Below are 18,683 nucleotides of genomic sequence, written 5' to 3'. Positions count from 1 at the left end.
GGAGCCCCGTGCGGGCCGAGTGTGCAGTGAGCCCCCACCCCGCAGAGCCCCCGGGGTCCCCTGTAGATTAGCGCAGCTTACTTGACTCATTGATCTTGTCAAGGGTCCGTTTATCACACTGACAACTAGAAAAACCTTAAATAAATATTTAGCACGTCCAGAGGGGCCAGGCCAGCTCCTGACGAAGTGAGGGGCAGCTGGATGCCACCCCATCTGGGCCCGGGGCTGCCTGTGCTGACGGGGGTCTGCCCTCCTGCTCGTCTGGCCGATGGGCGGCCCTGGTGCCACTGAGTCTCCTTCTGCCGGGGTGCTGTTGGGGGGCCTTCTGGAAGGTGCCTGTGGTGTGTCTGAGCTCCTGGTTCACGCGCTGCCCGCCCTACAGGCCGCCCCCTGGCTGAGTGCTCCTGTGCCGTCAGCCCGCCTGGGTCTTGGGGTGTCTGCTGCAGGGAGGGTCCCACCCGGAATCTGGCCCAGCACCAGCTCCTGATAGGTCGCTGCCCGTGGTCCAGCAGGACCTGGACCCGGCAGCACCAGGCCCCCCGCCCCCCGCCCAGGGAGAGGCTCGGCCCTCCCTCCAGGCCCCGACCTCCCGGACATCCCCCAAGGTAGAAGCGCGGCCGCCCCAGGGCCCTCCAGGGACGCCTGCCCGCTGAGGTCAGGGGAGGGTGCGCTGGGGCTTCGGGGCGGAGGGGCCCAGCAGCGTCCCAGGGAGCACCACGTGGGCCCCTCGCCGCCGCGCAGGCCTGCGACCGGCTCGCTGGGCTGGTCACTCTTTGCATTAATAAAACGCAGGGCGGAGAGAGAGGATCTGAGCCGCGCTGGCCACGGAGTCCGCCGGCTCCTCCTTCCGTCAGGGTTCTTTGGCCCAAGGGGTTCACGGGGTGCGGCGCCCGGTGAGCTTTCGGCCTGGCGCCTTCCTGCGGTAGGAGGTGACCCCGGCCCGTCCCTTTGTCCCCCGGCGCTCCCTGCCGGGAGGCGGGGCACCCACAGGAGGCCGCGGGGGTGGTCGGGGGGAGCAGTGGCCGCTGGCGCGGCCGGGCTGGCCAGGGTCATCCACGCTCATCGCGGCCGCAGCTGGACGTCGATCGCTGCTTTATCAGATTTGCCCTCAGATTGGGCTTCACCCCCGGCCGGCCGTGCGCGGGGTCAGCGGCCGGGGCGCCCACGGCGGGTCCACTGGGGGGGGGACGACTCCCCAGGCTGGCGCGTGGACGCTGTGGGTGGACGCGGGGGGCGGAGTGGGGGTGCGGGCAAGGGGTGGGGGTGCGGGCGCGGGGTGGGGATGCGGGGTGGGGGGTGCGGGCGCGGGGCGCGGGGTGCGGCCACGGGGTGGGGATGCTGGCACGGGGTGGGGGTGCGGGCGCGGGGCGGGGGGTGCGGGCGCGGGGCGGGGGTGCGGGCGCGAGGCGGGGCGCCGGGGCGGGGCGTCGCTGGGGTCCCGGCCCGCAGGCCCGGGGGTCTCGCTGCGTCCATCCGACCCGGCCGCCCGGGAGGCGACGGGACGCGGCAGAGGCCGGGGCTCCCGCCCGGGTCCTGGGGCTGCGGCCCGGCCCAGCCGCCCGTCATCAACACGCTCGTCCACACCCGCTCTGCAGGCAGCCGGCGGGGGGCGGGGCCTGGGAGACCCACTGGGCGCCAGAGGGCCGCTGCTCCCGCCTGCTGCGCCGGCACCGGACAGTGGGGGGGCGGGGCCGGCGGCGGGGGCGGGGCGTGGGCCGGGGTGGGCGGGGCCGGAGGGGCGGGGCGTGGGCCGGGGTGGGCGGGGCCGGAGGGGCGTGGGCCGGGGTGGGCGGGGCCGGAGGGGCGGGGCGTGGGCTGGGTGGGCGGGGCGTGGGCCGGGTGGGCGGGGCCGGGTGGGCGGGGCTGCCGGGCCTGCTCGGCGCCTTTGCTCCCCGCACAGGTGCTTCTGCGCGTCTGCGTTGGGCGGCCGGACAGGTGCGGCCCGGTTCGCAAGTGTCCTGCTCCCGGAAGACGGGGTGCGCCGGGGCGCCGCGTCCCCTCGCCCACGGAGTGTCCGCACGGCCGACCCCGCGGTGGTTCAGTGCGGTCGGCCCGAGGGCTGGGCTCTGCCCACCCCCCCTCCCCCGTGGGCGGCCGGAGGGGACACGCCCGCTTCGGCCCCTTGGGCCCGCGGGAAAGGTGTCCCGGGCTGGGGGCGTGGCGCGTGGGCAGCAGTGCACGGGACGGTGAGGGGGGGACAGGGCGTGGGGCCTCCTCCGGCCCCTGTCTGTGCCCGCGCCTTCCCGGAGAGCGGCGCGTGCCGGGCACCTGATCCGTGGCAGGCCCGCTCCGTGGCCGTGTTCCGGGCCTCAGGTGCGGGTGGAGAGCAGGGTCCCCGAGGTCGTGCGGGCCGGTGGTGGAGGGGGGCCCCCTCGGGGCCAGGACAGGCATCTGGGCTGCCATGCTGGGCCTCGGCCTCCAGACGGCGAGAAATTGCTGTCCAGACCCTGGATTGTGGTGCTTTGCTTGGTGGCCTCCTGGACTGAGGTGGGGCCTGGCCTCACCCCAGCCCCGGCCACAGATCTGCTCGGGGACCTGAGCGTGGCTCCTCCCTGGCGTGTGCGGGAACCTGCCCACCGGCTCTGGGGCCCTCCCAACTGCCCCTGGCCGTGGCCCCTCCTCGCCCCAAGCAGCTGCCCCCTGCATGTGCCCTGTGCCTTGACCTGGGGCCCCAGAGAGGGGACGTCTTCTCCTCCTTAGGGGTGACAGGCCTTGGAGAAGGGGTGCAGACTTGTCTGGAGAGGCAGGGAGGAAGGTGACCTGAGGGACCGGGTGGAACTGGGCCTCAGGGAGAGCAGCCAGGTGGTGTCAGGCAGCCTGGCAGGGACTCATGAAAGCAGGGGCTGGTGCAGGGCCTCAGGTCCCCATGTGGCCGTCTCGCCAAGGAGGGGTGCACAGGGAAGGTGGACAGAGAACACTGAGAACACTGGGGGGCGGGAGGGCCTCCTCAAGCCTGCCTGTGGTTAGCGGGGCTCCTCAGCGCAGTCACACGCGTCCTGGGCAGCAGCAAAGGCTGTTTCCCAGCGGGAGGGCCGGCGAGGGCTGCTGCGGGGCCGGGGCCTGGCGCTGGCGTGTGCGGGCGGGCAGGGGCATCCTGGGCTGCGGGAAGGTGGGGCTCTCTGGATGCGGGTGAGTGGCAGGGGCAGTGCCAGCCATGGAGCCCAGCTACACTGTCACAGGTGTCTGGCTGGGTCCGCAGCCCACTGGACCGTCAGCCCCTGGGGCCTGGACCCAGGTCCCGGGGAGGTGGGCATCCACTGCGCGCTTGGCTGGAGCAGGTGCGTGGCGCTGACCCCCGTGGAGGGGCTGCGGGAGCCGCGCGGGGACGGCAACCACCTTGGGCACGAGCACGGTCGGCTCATGCCCACACACTCACAGCTGCGGCCTTCACGGCCTCGGGAGCGCCTCCTGATGCGGTGCGCAGCGGGAAACCGAGGCTCAGAGAGCTTGGAGGTGCATCTACAGTCTTGAGGGGCTTAGTGGCGGGGCCCAGAGGCTGACGAGCGTGGCATGGCCCGGGCAGCAGGGAAGGCTGAGCTTAGGGTCTGGGGTGGCAGGGGCGGGAAGGAGCAGGACCAGACCTGCGCCTGACCACAGCCGGGGGCGGGGAGCCAGCCAGCACCCCTGCTGGGCATCTGGCTCAGCTCCTGTGGCGGCGCCCACAGGGCCGGGCCAGAATGCGGCAGGCGAGGCGTCCCCAGGACCTGGTCACGCAGAGGGGTCCTCCGGGTGCAGACGGAGCATGGGCACGCAGATGAGCACGCGGGCAGGTGGAGGGTGTGCCCTTGGCGCAGCAGCAGCCTGGGGAGGCGTCCCGTCTGCCCTGAAAGCGCGGCCGCTCCTTGCCTGGCCGCAGCCTCCGAAGGACGGGCAGCCCTCTCTCCGTTTCCAGCTCCGCTGCGCTCAGGCCAAGGTGCCGCCGCCGCTGCCTGCAGCTTTCTCCTCAGACATGGGCTCTGGGTGTCGGCACAGACCCTCCTTGTCCCCAGGGCGTAGCTTCTGGAAGCCCGTCCGCCACACTAGACCTCTGCCTTGCTGCCCACCCGGCCTGCACAAGGCTCCCAGGGACCCTCAGGCTGGCCCCTGCCCACAGTGTGCTTTGTGGGGCTGGACTGCCCGGAGCAGGGTCGTCTTCCCCGGGTGGGGGGAGCACGCCTTGGTCTCATCCCTCGTGAGTGCTCCGTGACCAGGTCAGCACAAGCAGGGGACAGACTGGGCCGAGATGCACGGGTAGATGTGCAGATGGGAGAAAAGTAGAAAGGAGGGATGGTGGGCGGAGGGTGGATGGATGGAGGATGGATGGATGGTGGATGGAGGATGGATGGAGGATGGATGGATGGAGGATGGATGGTGGATGGAGGATGGATGAGGATGGATGGACGCATGGATGGATGGATGGTGGATGGAGGATGGATGGATGGATGGACGCATGGATGGATGGAGGAAGGATGGTGGATGGAGGATGGATGAAGATGGATGGATGGATGGAGGATGGATGGATGAGGATGGAGGATGGATGGATGGATGGAGGATGGATATGCAGATGGACGACTAGAATTCTGGATGGACGGTGTGAGGATGAGCAGGTGGCTGGATGACAGTTGGGTGATGGATGATGGACGGGTGGCTGGGTGGATGGACAGAGGCTGGATCGTGGCTGTGTCGGTGGATGTACAGGTGCTGGACGGAGAGGGATGGCTGGATGGGTGACGGGTACGCGTGGGCGGGTGGGTTGATGAGGGGTGGGTGACGGATAGATGAGTGGAGGGCAGCCGGGCGGGTGGGTGGAGGGTGGATTATGGCCGTGCAGTGGGTGACGGATGGGCGGGAAGTTGCGGGTGGATGGAGAGCCGGACACGAGCGGACGGCTGGGAGATGGAGGGGCCCCTGAAGATGTCACATGACGGCCTCTTCAGGCTGGTGACGGGGCAGCCGCAAGGTCCAGGCCCCGCCCAGGCCCGCTTTGTGCCGCTGCGGCGGGTCACTGAGTTTGAGTCCGGTGTGCATGGCAGGAGGTGGGGACTGAGCCTCAGGTGGTCCCTGAGGGGGATGAGGAGCCAGCCTGGGGTCCCGTCCACGGCCCACAGCCTCCTGCCAAGGCCAGCGCTGCCACGTGGGGCTCGCCTGGCCCATCCTGTGCCCCAGGCTGCCCAGGCGGCCTGACTGCGGGGGAGCGCCAGGCTGCTTCCAAGCCGCGGGGCCGGGGCTGCGTGTGCGGGTGTGTCCATCCCACATGCAGGCGTATCTGTCCCGCGCGTGGGCGTGTCCGTCCTGCCCGCAGCCTGGGGCGCGTGTGCGGGCGCCGGTGCTGCTCAGGGTAGACGGGGCGGCTGAAGCATCTACACTGACCCTCCTGGGCTGCCGGGACAGGAAATCACTGTGCACACTCGGCAGGGTCCCTGCGTTGGCGTCCTGGGCCCAGACGGAGCCGCAGGCGCGGGCAGCGACCGGCCAGCCTGAGGGCACGGCGGGCGCAGGGGCCTCTGGCGCTCGGGCTCACGGTCCGTGTGGTCCGGCCGGAGCGCGGGCAGTGCGGAGGAGCGTCTGGATGGGGCGGAGGAGGCCGGTCGGCCGGGCAGAGCTGGCTACTGCTGGGCCGGCCGGGGCTGGGGGCGCCTGGGGGCCGCCCCATCCTCACCGTGGGTGCTGCGCCTCGGAGCTCCTCCGGGCCCCCACAGAGAGGCTGTCGGGGTGCAGAGCACGGGCCCCTCCAGGTGGTCAGAAGTGGTCAATTTAGTGGCGTCCCCCAACTTTCAATGGTGAAAAATAAAAATTAAGAGTCCGGCTTCCTGAGGTGCGCGGCAGCCGGGGCGGCGGGGCCACCTGCTCAGACGCCGAAGCGAAATGCGAAGCACGAGAGCCGGCCGGCGGCCCTGCGCTGCCCTCCCCGGCGGGGGCTCAGCCTGAGGGGGGCGGGCGGGCGCCCCCACGGCCTCGCCGAAGCTTTGCTGAGGAGGACGATGCGGGAGCAGGCGCGCCCGGGGCCCTGCGTCCGAGGAGACACCTCCCCCGCCCAGCGAGCCCCAGGGCCGGTGCCGGCAGGCGGGGTCCACACGGCCTGCGCGGAGCGTCTGCGTGCAGGGCGCTTGCACGCCGCTGTGCATCCACGTGTGTGCAGATGTTTTGTCTGCGTGTGGGTCCCCGTGTGTGTCTCTGCGTGTCTGTCTCTGCGTGTGCCCGTCACCGTGCGTGCCCCCCCCCCCCGCGTGTCTGGTGCTCTGCGGCGTCTGCGGGGCCCTCACCGCCGGTGCGGCCGAGCCTCCGGGGCGGGAGCCGGGCAGCCCCGTCCGGGAGCGGCTCTCCGGTGCGTGTGCCACTGGAGGTGGGGCACACGCCCCCCATGGGCTCCCACGCGCCCCGCGCCTGGCCCTGCGCGTCCGGGGTGTCCGGACAGCCCGTGCGGGAAATGAGGCGCCTCCGGTCGCCAGAACACACGGTGCCAGGGCGAGCCCGAAGGCGGGGATGGAAAAGACGGGACGGAAAAGACGCCGGCAGCCCTGTGCTCTCGTGACGCCGCCTCCCCCCAGTTTCTCCAGCAACGGTGCTGTTTGCCACTTGGCCGCCACGCGGGTGAGCCGACTCCCCGGCGGCCTCTGCCCTCGGGTGCGGGTGCTGGCCGCTCCCCACACGCCCGCGTCCCGGCCCCGCCAGGCGGTCACGCCGCCGGGCCCCCGAGCGGAGCAGGCGTCCAGTGAAGCCCGCTGGGGTCCGTAAGGGTGTGGGCAGCAGGGCCAGCTCCAGCCTCGGCCGCTGGGCCACGCGTGCAGGGACACCCTGGACTCTGGCTCTGGTTCCCGGGCGGTGGGGCTTCGGCCTCAGCGGCCACCCAGGCCTCCCCACAGAATGTTGCTGAGCCACGACCTGAGGGCTGCTCCCTGCAGCAGCACGGGGGAGGCCCACGTGCGCTGACGGAGGGACCAGAGGCCCCAGTCTCTCCATGCCGCGGGGCACCGTGGGGCCACGGCCGTCCAGCAGGTCAGAAGGACAAAGGTGGACGCTGGACAGTCACATCGTGGATGACTCAACAGAGTCTGGGACCTGGTCAAGGAAGAGGCTTCTGAGGTGCGGGGGGCTGAGGAGGACAGTCTTAAAGCGTCCCCACAGCATTTGGGGCCACCAGCTGTCGCGCCAGGGGCCCTGCAGCCGCACTAGCCCCAGCGGCGGGACCGTTCCCAGCTCCCTCCCGTCACCCCTAAGCCGCCTCCTGCCCCTGTGTCCCAGGGGCGCCCTGCACGGAGCCCCCCCGCCCCCCCGTCCCGTGCAGCTGGGCCCTGGCGGGGCTCCTCTGTTGGCTTGACCTTCAGCTCCAGCTGGACCGACCTCGCCTGACCACAGCCCTTGGCTGGGAGCAGCCCTCTGCCGGCCTCCCTCCAGGCCTGCCCATTCCTGGGCGCCGGGTGATGACCAGGGAGGGCCCTGCAGCCCCCCGCACCCGGCGACAGCCCCTGCCCTCTGCAGCAGTGCCGGGAGCTGCCCCCGCCACGTCCTCGACCCCAGCCACGCGACGCTCTGCTGTGCTGTGCAAGCTCTTCCTGGTCAGGCACGGGCTGCGTCCTCCAGTGCCCACTCTGCCGCCGGGCTGGCCTCCCAGCGGTGCCACCGGTCTCAGCACTGCCAGCCGGGGAGGTGGCTTGTCCCGTGACTCCTGCCAGGGAACCAGGCAGGAGTGTGGGACCAGGCAGGGCCCCGCCCTGGGAAGGTGTCCGCGGCGGTGGCCGCCCGCCCTGCTCTGGACACGCGGGGCCACACTCCCCTGGGAACTGCCTCGATTCTCTGCACGGACGGACCCTGCAAATGGCTCGTTTCTGAAAGTCCCCAGATGCCCTCACGGTCCCGTGCGGTTCTCAGAGGCTTAGCTCAGATGCGTGGACCAGACACCGGTCTTGGGGCTCCTTGTCCTGCCGGCCCTGGCTGGGGTGCATGTGGCCGCTGCTCCGGCCAGGGCTGGAGGCCAACGACCTTGGTGGAGGTCGGCTCTTGCGGCGCGGGCAGGTGGCTCCGGAGGGCTGGCGCGGGCCCTGCCGGTGGTCTCTGGGCGGGGGGCGGGCCGGGGGCGCTGGGGTTCTGAGCAGGGGAGAGACCTCCTGAAGCACCTGAGTGGCCCAGCTGCGGGGGGATGGGGGGAATGAGGGGGATGGGGGGGAGGGTCCCCAGCTGGACCTGACTCCCGGGAGGGTGGGGATGGGGCTGCAGCCACCCCGGCGTGGGCTGGCTTGGGGGCACCCTCCCCGGGGCGGTGCGGCAGGCAGGCGGGCAGTTGCAGCTCAGGCAGGCCCTGCCCCCCATTGCTGGACGGGGTGCCGGGGTCAGCGCCTGGCCTCCCTGCTGCGCGGTGGCTTGACCCGTCTGACCTCTACCGGCCTCCACATCCCGCCTGTGGGTTCCGGCGCGTGCGTGCGGGCACCGGGCTCCCTTCCTGGGGCAGGACCCTGGCCGCCCCCAGGCCTGACATCTCCCGAGGCCCTCGGGGCCCCGCTGCCCTCGCCCGGGGCCGCACGGGCAGGAGCAGGTGCCTGCGTCGGAGCGGGGTGGGGGCGGGTGTCCCCGCTCGGCCGCCGAGAGATCCCGCTGGCGGGGCGCGGGGCGCGGGCAGCGGCCGGGCCGGACAGACGCCCCCGCTCGCGCCCGCGCGGCCCCGGGCCGGGGGTCAGGCCGCGGCTGTGCAGGCCCGAGAGGGGCGCGCGCCTGCAGGCGGGGTGCGGGCTCCGGCCCGGGCCGTCCCGTCGGGGGCGGGGGGGGGGCGCGGGGGGGGCGCGCGGGGGGGCGGGCGGGTTGGGGCGCGGGCTCTGCAGTGAGGCCCGGCGCGCCTAGGTGGAGCCCGACCCGCGGTTTTCGGCTGGGCCGGCCCCGCCTGACCCTCCGGCGCGCCAGGCGGGGGCGCTGCGGGGCGGGGGGTCCCCCGGGTCCCCTCCGCGGCCCAGTGCGCATCGCGGCTCCGCGGGCCGGCGGCGGCAGCGGCAGCGGCGGCGCGGGCCGGAGCCGGAGCCGGAGCCGAGCCGGAGCCGAGCCGAGCCGAGCCGGAGCCGGGCGGAGGGGGGGCCGCGCGGCCTGGCCGCCTGGCTGCAGCGCCCCGCGCCCCGCGCCCCGCGCCCCGCGCCGCGCGCCCCGCCCCGCCCCGCCCCGCCCGCGCCGAGCGCGCCCCCGGCCGCAGCCGCGGGTCCCCCGGCCCCACCTGTCGGCGCCCGCCCGCCCGTCCGCGCCCCGCGCCCCGCGGCCTCCCCCCCCGCCTCTGCGCCCGCGACGCGGCCCCGCGGCCCCGGGATGGTGCGGCGGCCGCGCGCCCCGAGCCCGGCCCTCGGCGGCGGCCGCGCGGCCCCCTGAGCCCCCGGGCGGGCGCGGGCGGGAGGAGGCGGCGCCAGCCGCGGCCCCGCCGAGCCCCGCAGGACGCGCAGGACCCGGGACCCCCGCCCGCCGCCCGCGGGACCCCCGCCCGCCGCCCGCCGCCCGCCCCCCGCCGCTGCGCAGCCCGCGGCCCGTCCGGCCTGCGCGCGGCTCGGGCTCGGGCTCGGGCTCCGGCTCCGGCTCCGGCTCCGGCTCCGGCTCCGGGGGCGGCGCTGTTCATGGGGCCGCGGCGGCCGCCCCCCCGCGCCCGGGCCGCCGGCGCCCCGCAGCCCGCCATGGTGGCCGAGGGGCCGGAGCGGCGGCCGCCGCGGCCCGAGACCCCCCGCTAGCCGCGCCCCCCGCCCCCGCCCCCCCCGCGGCGCCCCGGGAGCCCCAGTCGCGGCGCGGGCCGGCGGCGGCGGGAGCCGAGCGGCGGCTGCTCCGGCCGATGCGCGCCGGCCCCGCTGCGGACCCCGGGCGGCCGCGAAGCCGCGATGCAGCTGCCCAGGGCGCTCTGGGCGCTCGCGGGGGCCGCGCTCTGCTGCGTCCTCGTCCTGGCGCTCCGCGCGCACGTCCTGCGGGAAGGTAACCGGGCCGGGCCGGGCCGGGGCGCGGGGGGGGGCGCGGGCGGGGGGCGCGGGCGGGGGGGGGCGCGGGCCGGGGGCGCGGGCGGGGGGGTCGCGGGCCGGGGGCCCGGCCGAGCCGAGCGGCTGCCCCGGCGGCCGCCCCGCTGGCCCGCTGACCGCCGCGCCCGCCCGCTGGCCGCGGCCTCGGCAGGTGGCAGCCGCGCGCCGAGGGGCCGGAGGGGCCGAGCAGAGCCGGCCGGGGAGCTGGGGGGCCGGCGCCCCGCGGGCCGCTCCCGGGGCGGCGGGGGGCGCGGGGCGCGCAGGGCGCGGGGAGCAGGGCACCCCCCCAGCCCCAAGTCCGGCCTCAGTCCTGCCGGCACCGAGCGAGCCGAGCCCACCCTGGGGCCCCGGCCGAGGGCGCTGTGAGCGCCCAGACCTGGCAGCCGGGGGTCTCCGGGAGGGGAGCCAGCGCCGGGGCTCGGAGTGGGGCGCAGCGCAGGGGTGGCCACGCACCCCAGTGCAGTCCTGGAAACTTCCCGGCCCTGCCCGGCTCCGAGGGGACCCCACGCCCTCCGAGCCCCTCGCCGGCCCTCCAGGACGGCAGGAGGAGGCACCCGCGGCGGTGGCAGTGACACCTGCTGCCCACACTGGCCGTGCCCCTGCCCTCGGCACTGGCCACAGGCTGCCTGCGGCCGGCCGTGGCCGCCGGGTCGCTCGCTGGCCGCCGGAGGGGCCGTGATGCAGACGGACCTTCGCTCCGGCACAGCAGGGTCCCAGCTCCGCCCTCCTGCCGAGTCGGGGTGCCGGGCTTTCCGGGGAGCAGGGGGATTGGGAGACCTGGCCCTGGCCCTGGCCGGGTGACCTCTGCTGTCCACCCGAGGCACATCTCACTCCCTCGGCTTTGGTCTGGCGGCCGTGGACAGAGGAGGGGCGCGCTGCGACGGGGAGGGGGCCTCCCGGGGGCCTCCCGGGACTTGCTGGTCCTTCCCAAGAGGCAGTGCCCGAGTTGGAGGCAGCCCTGCGGCGTTGGGAAGTGGGTGTCCCGCCAGGGTTGGGTGCCCGGGCTGACCCCCCAGCCGGTCCCCAGCCACACCCCAGGGGGCTGCCCTCAGCTGTGAGCTCTGCAGGGCCGGATGGCCAGGAGTCCCCAGAGGCCAGGCTTCGTCTGGCCGCGAGCTGCCCCCTCCCACCCGGCGCCGAGCTCCTGGAAGTTTTGCTGCCTCTCGCCCTTGGCGGTTCCCCGAGGTCGCGGAGCCTAGATGAGCAGGAGGGGCCGGTGCTGCACCTCGACCGCGCCGGGAGCCCTTCTCTGCCCGGGCACCGCCTCCTGGCGCCCACCAGGGTCTGCCGTCCCGGGCGTCTGGCACCTGGGACAGCGGCGGTGCGGGCAGGCGTGTGCCGGAGGAGCGCGCCGAGGGCCGAGCGTGGCCGTTGCCACCGCACGTGAGGCCGACCCGCTGCCGTGGAAGACGCGGGAGCAGGGTGGCCGCGGCCCAGGAGGCACCAGAGAGCACGTGGGGGCACAGCCTGACCCCCGAGGCCTCCTGGCCCGCCCAGCCCCCAGCCCCACCGGTCTGGCCCTCCCTGGCCTGCCTTGGGGCTGCTCCGGGCGGCATGAGGAGCCCACCGGCCAGGGGGGCCGGGCAGACAAGCGGGGCGGCCGTGACGGCCCCAGGGAGGAGGCGTGAGTGAGCAGCCCTTTCCAGGACACTGGCTCTTGGGCGCCCAAGGGGGGCAGAGCCGCTTTCCACACTTGGCCTTTGTGTGCAGACGCAGTTTCCCGGCGGCTGATGGGGGGCATGGCCCTGACTGAGCCCGGCCCGCCCACGAGACCGAGCGCCCAAGTCCTCACCGGAGCATCCGGCTCCCTGCGAGGCCTGGCACGCCCCTCCCCGCACCGCCGGGTGCCACTCCTGGACCCAGGTCCCATTCTCCCGGGTGGCGAGGACAAGGCACGGGCAAGTTCCGGCAGCCTTGAGGCCCTTGGCCCGCTGGGCCACCCCCCACCAGCCATGCTGGACATGGGGCACGCGTGGGCACTGGCCCTGCTAGGCCAGGCGGGCTGGGGTGCTGGGCAGTGGAGGTGCGCTGGCCGGGCAGACGCCGCAGAGGGCAGAGTGTGAGGCCCGGGAGGGTGCCGGGAGGCCTCGTGGGAGCGGCCGGGGGGCCAGGCACTCGCCGGCGTGGCTCTTACCGGGGGCGGGGCCCGCAGTCAGGAAGGCTGGGGCGCCTGCGCTGGTGGCCTGACAGCGCGAGCACCTGGAGGCCACGCGGGAGCCAGGAGGGCAGCGGAGGCCGGAGGGGCTGCTCGGGTGCGCCGTCCCCCTGCTGACCCCGGGGAAGTCACAGGGCCGGCCCCTCCTGGGTGCCCAGCCTGTGGGCCACCTGGCCGGGTGCTGGGGTGACGTCCTCCCTGGAGAGGGGCTGGGGGAGGCCCCTGGGGAAGCCCCCGGCGGGGGTGGGGGATGCTGCCGCGGTGGGGCTGGGTGGTGTCCAGCCAGGCTCCTGGGCAGCGGGTGAAGCTCGGTCGCCTTGTGCTGTGGGGCCTCCGAGGCGCCTGCCAGGCTGTTCTGGGTGACCTTGAGCATCCCCTGCGTTTCCAGATGCGCCTCTGCGCGGGCCCCCTGTCCGAGGGAGCCGAGGGCAGGCCCCGCACACCGGCCCCTCCTCCTCCCGGCTCCTTAGAGAAAGCGGGTCAGGGGCTCGGACCCCCACTCCGGGTGGCTGGGGGTGTCCGGCTGAGCCGCCGGCCCGGCCTCCGTAGGAGACGTCCTGTCCCTGGTCACGGCACGGGTGTGCGTCAGGAGCCAGCCCGGGCCTGAGCCCGGGTTGTGGGGTGCGTCCGTGGGTCAGGGCCACCCCTCGTGGGAGCTGGCCATGGGAGGCGCCGGCGCAGGCCCAGCAGCCCCAGCCTCACGTGGCCGTGAGCCCTCGCCGGGGCCGGGTCTACGGGGAGGTGCCGTCTGCTGGGCTGGGCGGGCTCCCGGGTCCAGCAGCCCCGGCTGCGGTCTCCAGGGCCCTCACCCTGGGTGCTGTCCATCCTAGAAGGACAGGCCGTGCGGCTGGCCCTGGGCAGCGCCGTGTCTCGTGCCCCCAGCAGCCCGGCTTCGGGGAGGCTTGGTGCAGGCAGCCCCAGCTCCAGGCTCCCTGGGTCCCCTGGGCTGCTGCGGCCGGGGGGCCTGGGCGTGGACTTGTGCCCGTTGACCACCTTCCGGAGTGTGTCTGATGGGTCGGCTCTGGCTTTAGGGTGAGCTGCTGCCCCCGGCCCTGTCCCCGCCGTCGGGCCCGGTTTTCGGGGTCTGGGGCCCAGGATGGGGCCTGCCTCGGCTTCTCAGCACCCACTCAGCCTGCCCCCTCCGTGCGGGAGCCTCCGGGCCAGGCCCCCCAATAGTGACAGGTTCCAGGGGTCGATCTTGGAACTGGACGGCCCTGCATGGTCACCCCCAGCCCCTGGTCCTCCTGACCGGACTCTGTGGCTGTCCCCCAACCTCGAGTTGGGGTGCTCAGACACAAGTGCTGCTTTGGCCAGGACCCCGGACCCCTGTGTCCTCCCTGCTCCCCTCCTCTGTGGGGGTTTCGGGACATGGGAAGGCTCTGGCCCTCGAGGCCGACCCCGCCTCGCAGCCAGCCAGTGGCGCCTGCAGCCCTGGCCCCCCAGGGCAGCCCCCCCACCCTCGCCCAGCACCGGACCAGCCGGCGCGTGAGAGGAGCCGTCCCCTGGATACTCAGGAGGGGACGGGGCCGGCAGGGGCCGCCGCTGCCCCCCGCTGCGCCCCGCTGCCCCCCGCTGCCATGTTCCGTGTTCACAGGAGTCCCGGGTCTGGGCGTCCTCGGAGCCGGGGGGCGGGAGGGTCATCCCGGTGCGGTGCGGGAGCCAGGGGAGGCCCCGTGGAGCCCGGAGCTGACCAGAGCCGGCCTCGGAGCCCGGCCACGTCTCACACCCAGGCCCAGCGGGTCTGGTGCAGTGGGTGCCTGGGCACCGGCCCCGAGCCGGAGGAAGACTGACCGGCAGCTGCTGTGCAGCTCCCTTCCGCCCTGGGGACGCAGGTCCGGCCTGCGAGGGGCCCCGGCCTGGCGGGTCCTGCCGGTGGGGGGCAGACCCTGGCAGGCGGCTGTTGGGCCGGAGAGCGCAGCCCACCCGCCGCCCGGCAGGCTGAGCCGCTGTCTGGGCCGGGGCCCGGGGTCTGCGGAGGGGCCGGGCGGGGCCCTGGCCGCAGCCGAGCCTGTGGTCGCCCCGGGCAGAGAAGCCCTCCAGGGGCCCGGCCGCACGACTCAGGGGTCCCCCCGGCCTCACCCCGGCGCTCCCGCGGCCAGGAGCCCCTGTCCTCCCTGCCCCTGGCCGGCCGCCCGGCTGGTGACGGGCGGGGACAGCTCGGCTCTGCCTACCGCCCTCCGGTGCGGTCCAGCTGCCATTATTTTTAGCTATTTTTGTTGTTGTTTCCCGTCTCCTCAAGGCCTTTTTACAGCGCGTGGTTTCCTAGGAGGCTGCTGACGAGAGACCCGGGAAAGCGGAGCCTCTTGCCCGGCCGCCGGGGCCTCCCCGCGCTGCTGCTCGGGGTGCTGGGTCCCCGCCGGGGCCTGGAGCTGCTCTGGTCCTGAACCGGCCTGCCCGCCGGGGTCGCCGAGACTCCCGCCGCGCCGAGGCCGCGTCTGCTCCCTGGAGACACCGGGGAAAGGGTGGGCTGAGGGCCCCGGGGCGGCGCCCGCCGGGGAGCTGGGTGCAGGCGTCTGTCTGGACGCGAGCCCGGGACGCCCTGCGCACCCTCGACCCCGGGTCCGGAGCGAGGCCGGATCTCACATTGCGGCGGGTCCTGAGCATGTGTTGGGCTCTGTGCCCCACCCCAGGTGGCACCTTCTGGGGTACAGCCCAGGGGCCTTGGGGGAAGGCAGCTCCGCTCTGAGGGTGAGCCCCATCTCCACGAGGATGCCCCGGCCGCGTGGCCCCAGCGGCAGGAGCTGCGCCAGCCGGTGTGTGGGCCGAGGCGGCAGCCCCGGGGTGCTCGGCCCGTGGGTGGTGGCAGGAAGGGGTGCGTCCTCTCTCGGGGCCATGCACAGCCCCTGTTGAGTGCTCCCACTGGGCAGGGCACCCCCCGGGCCAAGTGGGGCCCTGCGGGGCGCCCCGGACATCCTCTTTGGCTTTGCCTGTGACCCACGGAGCCCGTCGGGCAGCCCCACCGGCTGCAGGGTGTCGGGGTTCCCATGCTGCGTCTTGAGGGCCCCCCTTTCCTGCGTCCGGGTGAGCCGCTGGCTCTTTGTGGGGCCCTGAGCTCCCGGTTCTGGCCCCACCGCCGCCGCCCCCCCCCCCGCCCCCGTCCTGCTGACTCAGCTGTCCTCAGGCCGTGACACAGGGCAGCTGGGGCCTGCAGGTGCGGGAGCTGGTCGGGCGGGGGCCCCTGTCCACGCGCACCCAGCCCAGCGCCTGCCGCGTCCCCGCTGGCCGCCTCGGGCGTCTCGTTCCCGCTGCGTCCCCGGGGCCGGGTCCTGCCGTCCTGACTCGCCCAGCTCCCCGCCGGGAAGGCCCCGCGCAGACCCTCCGCCGCAGCTCTTGAGTCTGTTTGCTCCCCCACCCCCGTTACGTGCCGTCCGTGGTGCGCGTTTAACGCCCAATTTGCTCATTATTGTTGCTCCCGGGTGCGCTGATTTAGGGCTCACGCTGCTCCCTAGCCCACAGGATGGGAAGCTGGGCTGGTTCCCAGAGCTGGGCATCGGGCGCTGGGCGGGGCCGGGGGCCCTGGGCTCGGGGTGTGGGTCGTGGGCCTGCGGACACCGAGCACCGTGTTGAGGAGGCCGGGGCGTCGGTGTGCCCGGTGTGCCCATGAGCAGGGTGCCGAGGGGCCTGGGGGCAGCAGCAGCCTCAGGACCCCTGCTCGCTGGGGAGGACCCCCTTTTCCTTGGGGTTCCACATATTGTTTATTGAACCACCTCAGCCGTTCTATAGTCTGCCGGGCCGGAGGCCCAGGGCCCCCACGGGCGACCCTGCTGGTGCCCAAGCGTCTCCCGGTGGCTGCGCCCCAGGCCTGTCCCTGGGTTCCTGGGAACTTGGTTTTCTTTGTTTTTTTTTTTAAAGATTTATTTATGCGTACAAGAGCTGGGGAACAGACCAGAGGTGCGGGGGTGAGAGGACTCCCCAGAGACAGAGCGGGGAGCAGAACAGGCGGATTGACTGAACGCACTGCTGCGGGGAGCAGCGGGCGGCAGGAGAGGTCTCCTGCGCCGTGTGGGCAGCTCCCTGGCCGGGGATGGAGCTCGTGCTGCAGAGGCTGCGGATGCTTCACAGGTTGCGTCCTAACTCCTTGAGCCACCAGGGAGGCCCCAGAACTTGTTTTTCTCATGTACAAAACAGGGTAAAATCGAGCCGTGCCGGGACACGGGACACGGGACACAGGCACACCTGCGAGGGCGGGGCCCCTCCTCTCGGCCCTGCCGGGCTCGGGGCAGCCGCGCCCCGTCCTCCGTGGGGCTCCGGGCACAGGGCTGTCCTGGGCAGGTGCATCCCCGGGGCCGCTGCTGACCCTCCCGGGACACTCGCGCAGCCATGGCGGCAGAGCTGGGGGCCGGCCCTCCTGGCCCCTCTCCAGCCCTGGCGCTGGGACCCGCCTCGGCGCCCCTATTGTCCCGGCCCCTCTGCGCCTTCTGCAGGCTCCCTCTGAGCCGTCCGAGCGTCTGGAGGTCACGGAGGGGACATGCACACGGCGGCTGCGGCCCTGGTGCGGGGACGGGGCTTCAGTCCTCCGCTCTGCCCGCAGGGCCACCCTCCCAGTCGCCCTCTCTGCGCCCACTTTCTGGAGCCCACATGGGCCTGGGGTGGCCCCAGGCTGGCGAAGGCCAGGCCTCTGGCGATGGGCAGCGCGGCCGGACCCTAAGGTGGCCGCTGGGGCTTCCTCCTGCTGCCCCACTGGGTCTGGCACGTGGAGCGGCCGTGGCCCAGGCTGGAGCAGGTGGCAGTGGCCCTGGGGCCCGGAGGGCTGGTGGACGCCCATCTGCAGCACCAGCCGCTGAGGCATGTCCTGGTTTGGGGGTGCCTGGTGCAGTCCCAGGGGTTGCAGCAGGATAAGGGGAAAGGCGCTTTGCCAGCGAGCCTCGCTGCATGGTCTCTGCGGCCCGGCCGGCCCCTGGAGCCTGGACGCTGGGGTAGGCGGCCCTGCCGCCCTCCGGCCGGCTCCTGGCAGGGCCCAAGGGTTCAGCTGCCTGACAGCTGCCTTGGCAGTCGGGAGCGCGGTTCTGAAAGGTGGACACTCGAGGCCGGACTCCTCCTCGCATCCCCTCGGCAGTGTGGCCCCCCGCGGGCCCCATGTGTGGCCTAGAGGCTCCACCCTGCGAGGCCACTGGACAGCAGGCCCTCGCCGGGGCCAGGCCGTGTGTCCCTGGCCTCGAGACTCGGTCCGGGGTAGCTGTGTCCGCGCCGAAACCCAGCCCCGGGTGGGGAGCGGGGACCGTCCACACCAGGACTTCCAGCACTAAGGACGCGCCCACTGGCCCTTGTCTCCCCTTCTGTCCACGCCGACCCCTCGGGGGCCCACACTGGTCAAGGCACCACAGTGTCCTGACAGCCCCTGGCTCCCTGTCCTGTGGGGCTGGACGCTCTGCCTGTCCTCAGGGCCCAGGCCAGGGTCTCCCAGGTGGGTGCCGCCGGGGCCTCCCCTCCCCTCCCTTCCTGCTGCGGGACATGAGGAGCTCAGGCCGGCTCACCACGGCCTTGGAAGTCCCCTGGGCAGAGACCACGCGGGGCCTGAGCCCCTCGAGTGTGGAGGGCGCCCCGACGCCCAGGTGGCCGCCCGGTGCCGACGTGTGAGCCGGTCTTGGGAGTCGCCTGGGCCGCCCGCCGACGTCAGCGGGAGCGGTCAGGGTCAAGGTGGGCGGCAGCCAGGACGGGAATAGCTCCCAGAGCCAGAAACGGCAGCCGCGGGGCCCACGCAGCGCCCGCCCGCGCCCCGCTGCCACCGCCCGCAGCCGCCTGGCCTCTGGGCCCGGCCAGCCCGGTCAGGAGACGCTGCCCCCCACCTGAGCGCGCGGCTGGCTAGTGCGTTCCGTCTGCTCCTGGCACAGCGGGGGTTGCCGGCCGCTCGCAGCGGGGCAGCCTCGGGACAGAGGCGGTCAGGGGCGCACGCTCTGGGGCAGGCTGCCCGGGGGGCGCAGAGGCCGCGCGAGCCTGCCCACACCTGTGTGCCTCTCCCCCTCGCTCCTCTGCCCACGTGCCCCCGGCTCAGGCTGCCGTGTGCGCAGCCCTGCCTGGCACAGCGACGGGGCGGGACGGCTGCCCAGAGGGGCCGTGGTGGCCGCAGGGAGGGTGGTGTGGATGAGGCGGGACTGTGGGCGCAGAGGCGAGGACCCATTGGCTGCTCCCCCGGCCTTGGGCCCCTCCGCCGCCACCTCCCCGCCCCATGTGGGGCCCTGCGGGCAGCCCCGGCCTGGCCTGCCCCATTGGCGGCTGCCTGGGCGGGACCGTGTGCAGGTCTCCCCAGCAGGGGCCGGGGCAGAGCCCAGTGCGTGTCTCGCGCTGACCCTGTGCCTGTCCTGCAGGTCAGCTGGCCGCCGGCACCTGTGAGATTGTGACCCTGGACCGGGACAGCAGCCAGCCGCGGAGGACCATCGCCCGGCAGACGGCCCGCTGCGCCTGCAGGAAGGGGCAGATCGCGGGCACCACACGGGCCCGGCCCGCCTGCGTGGACGGTAAGCGCCTCGGCCACCCCCGCACTGTCCGCGGCGGCCGCTCTGGGTGGGAGGGCCGGGCCCTTGGCGCTGAGTGTCGACCAGTGTGGTCTGGGGCCAAGGCCGCACTCCCCCCCACCCCTGGGC

At 74.1% G+C, this 18,683-nt stretch overlaps 1 protein-coding gene across 1 annotated transcript in view; it reads left to right on the top strand.

The window, feature by feature from the left end:
* TAFA5 (TAFA chemokine like family member 5) overlaps window positions 1–18,683 on the top strand; it is a gene marked incomplete at its 5' end in the record, with an annotated part of 54,801 nt that overhangs the window by 22,029 nt on the left and 14,089 nt on the right. Inside the window, one exon of the mRNA XM_084254513.1 lies at window positions 18,408–18,557. Within this exon, the coding sequence (XP_084110639.1) occupies window positions 18,408–18,557 (150 nt within the window). The remainder of the gene's footprint in view (window positions 1–18,407; window positions 18,558–18,683) is intronic.

This window comes from Talpa europaea (genome assembly GCF_964194135.1).
Source record: "Talpa europaea genome assembly, chromosome: 15".
NCBI classification, from domain to species: domain Eukaryota; kingdom Metazoa; phylum Chordata; class Mammalia; order Eulipotyphla; family Talpidae; genus Talpa; species Talpa europaea.
Note: the sequence above shows the minus strand (reverse complement) of the source record. Positions and strands in the feature narration are given on the sequence as shown.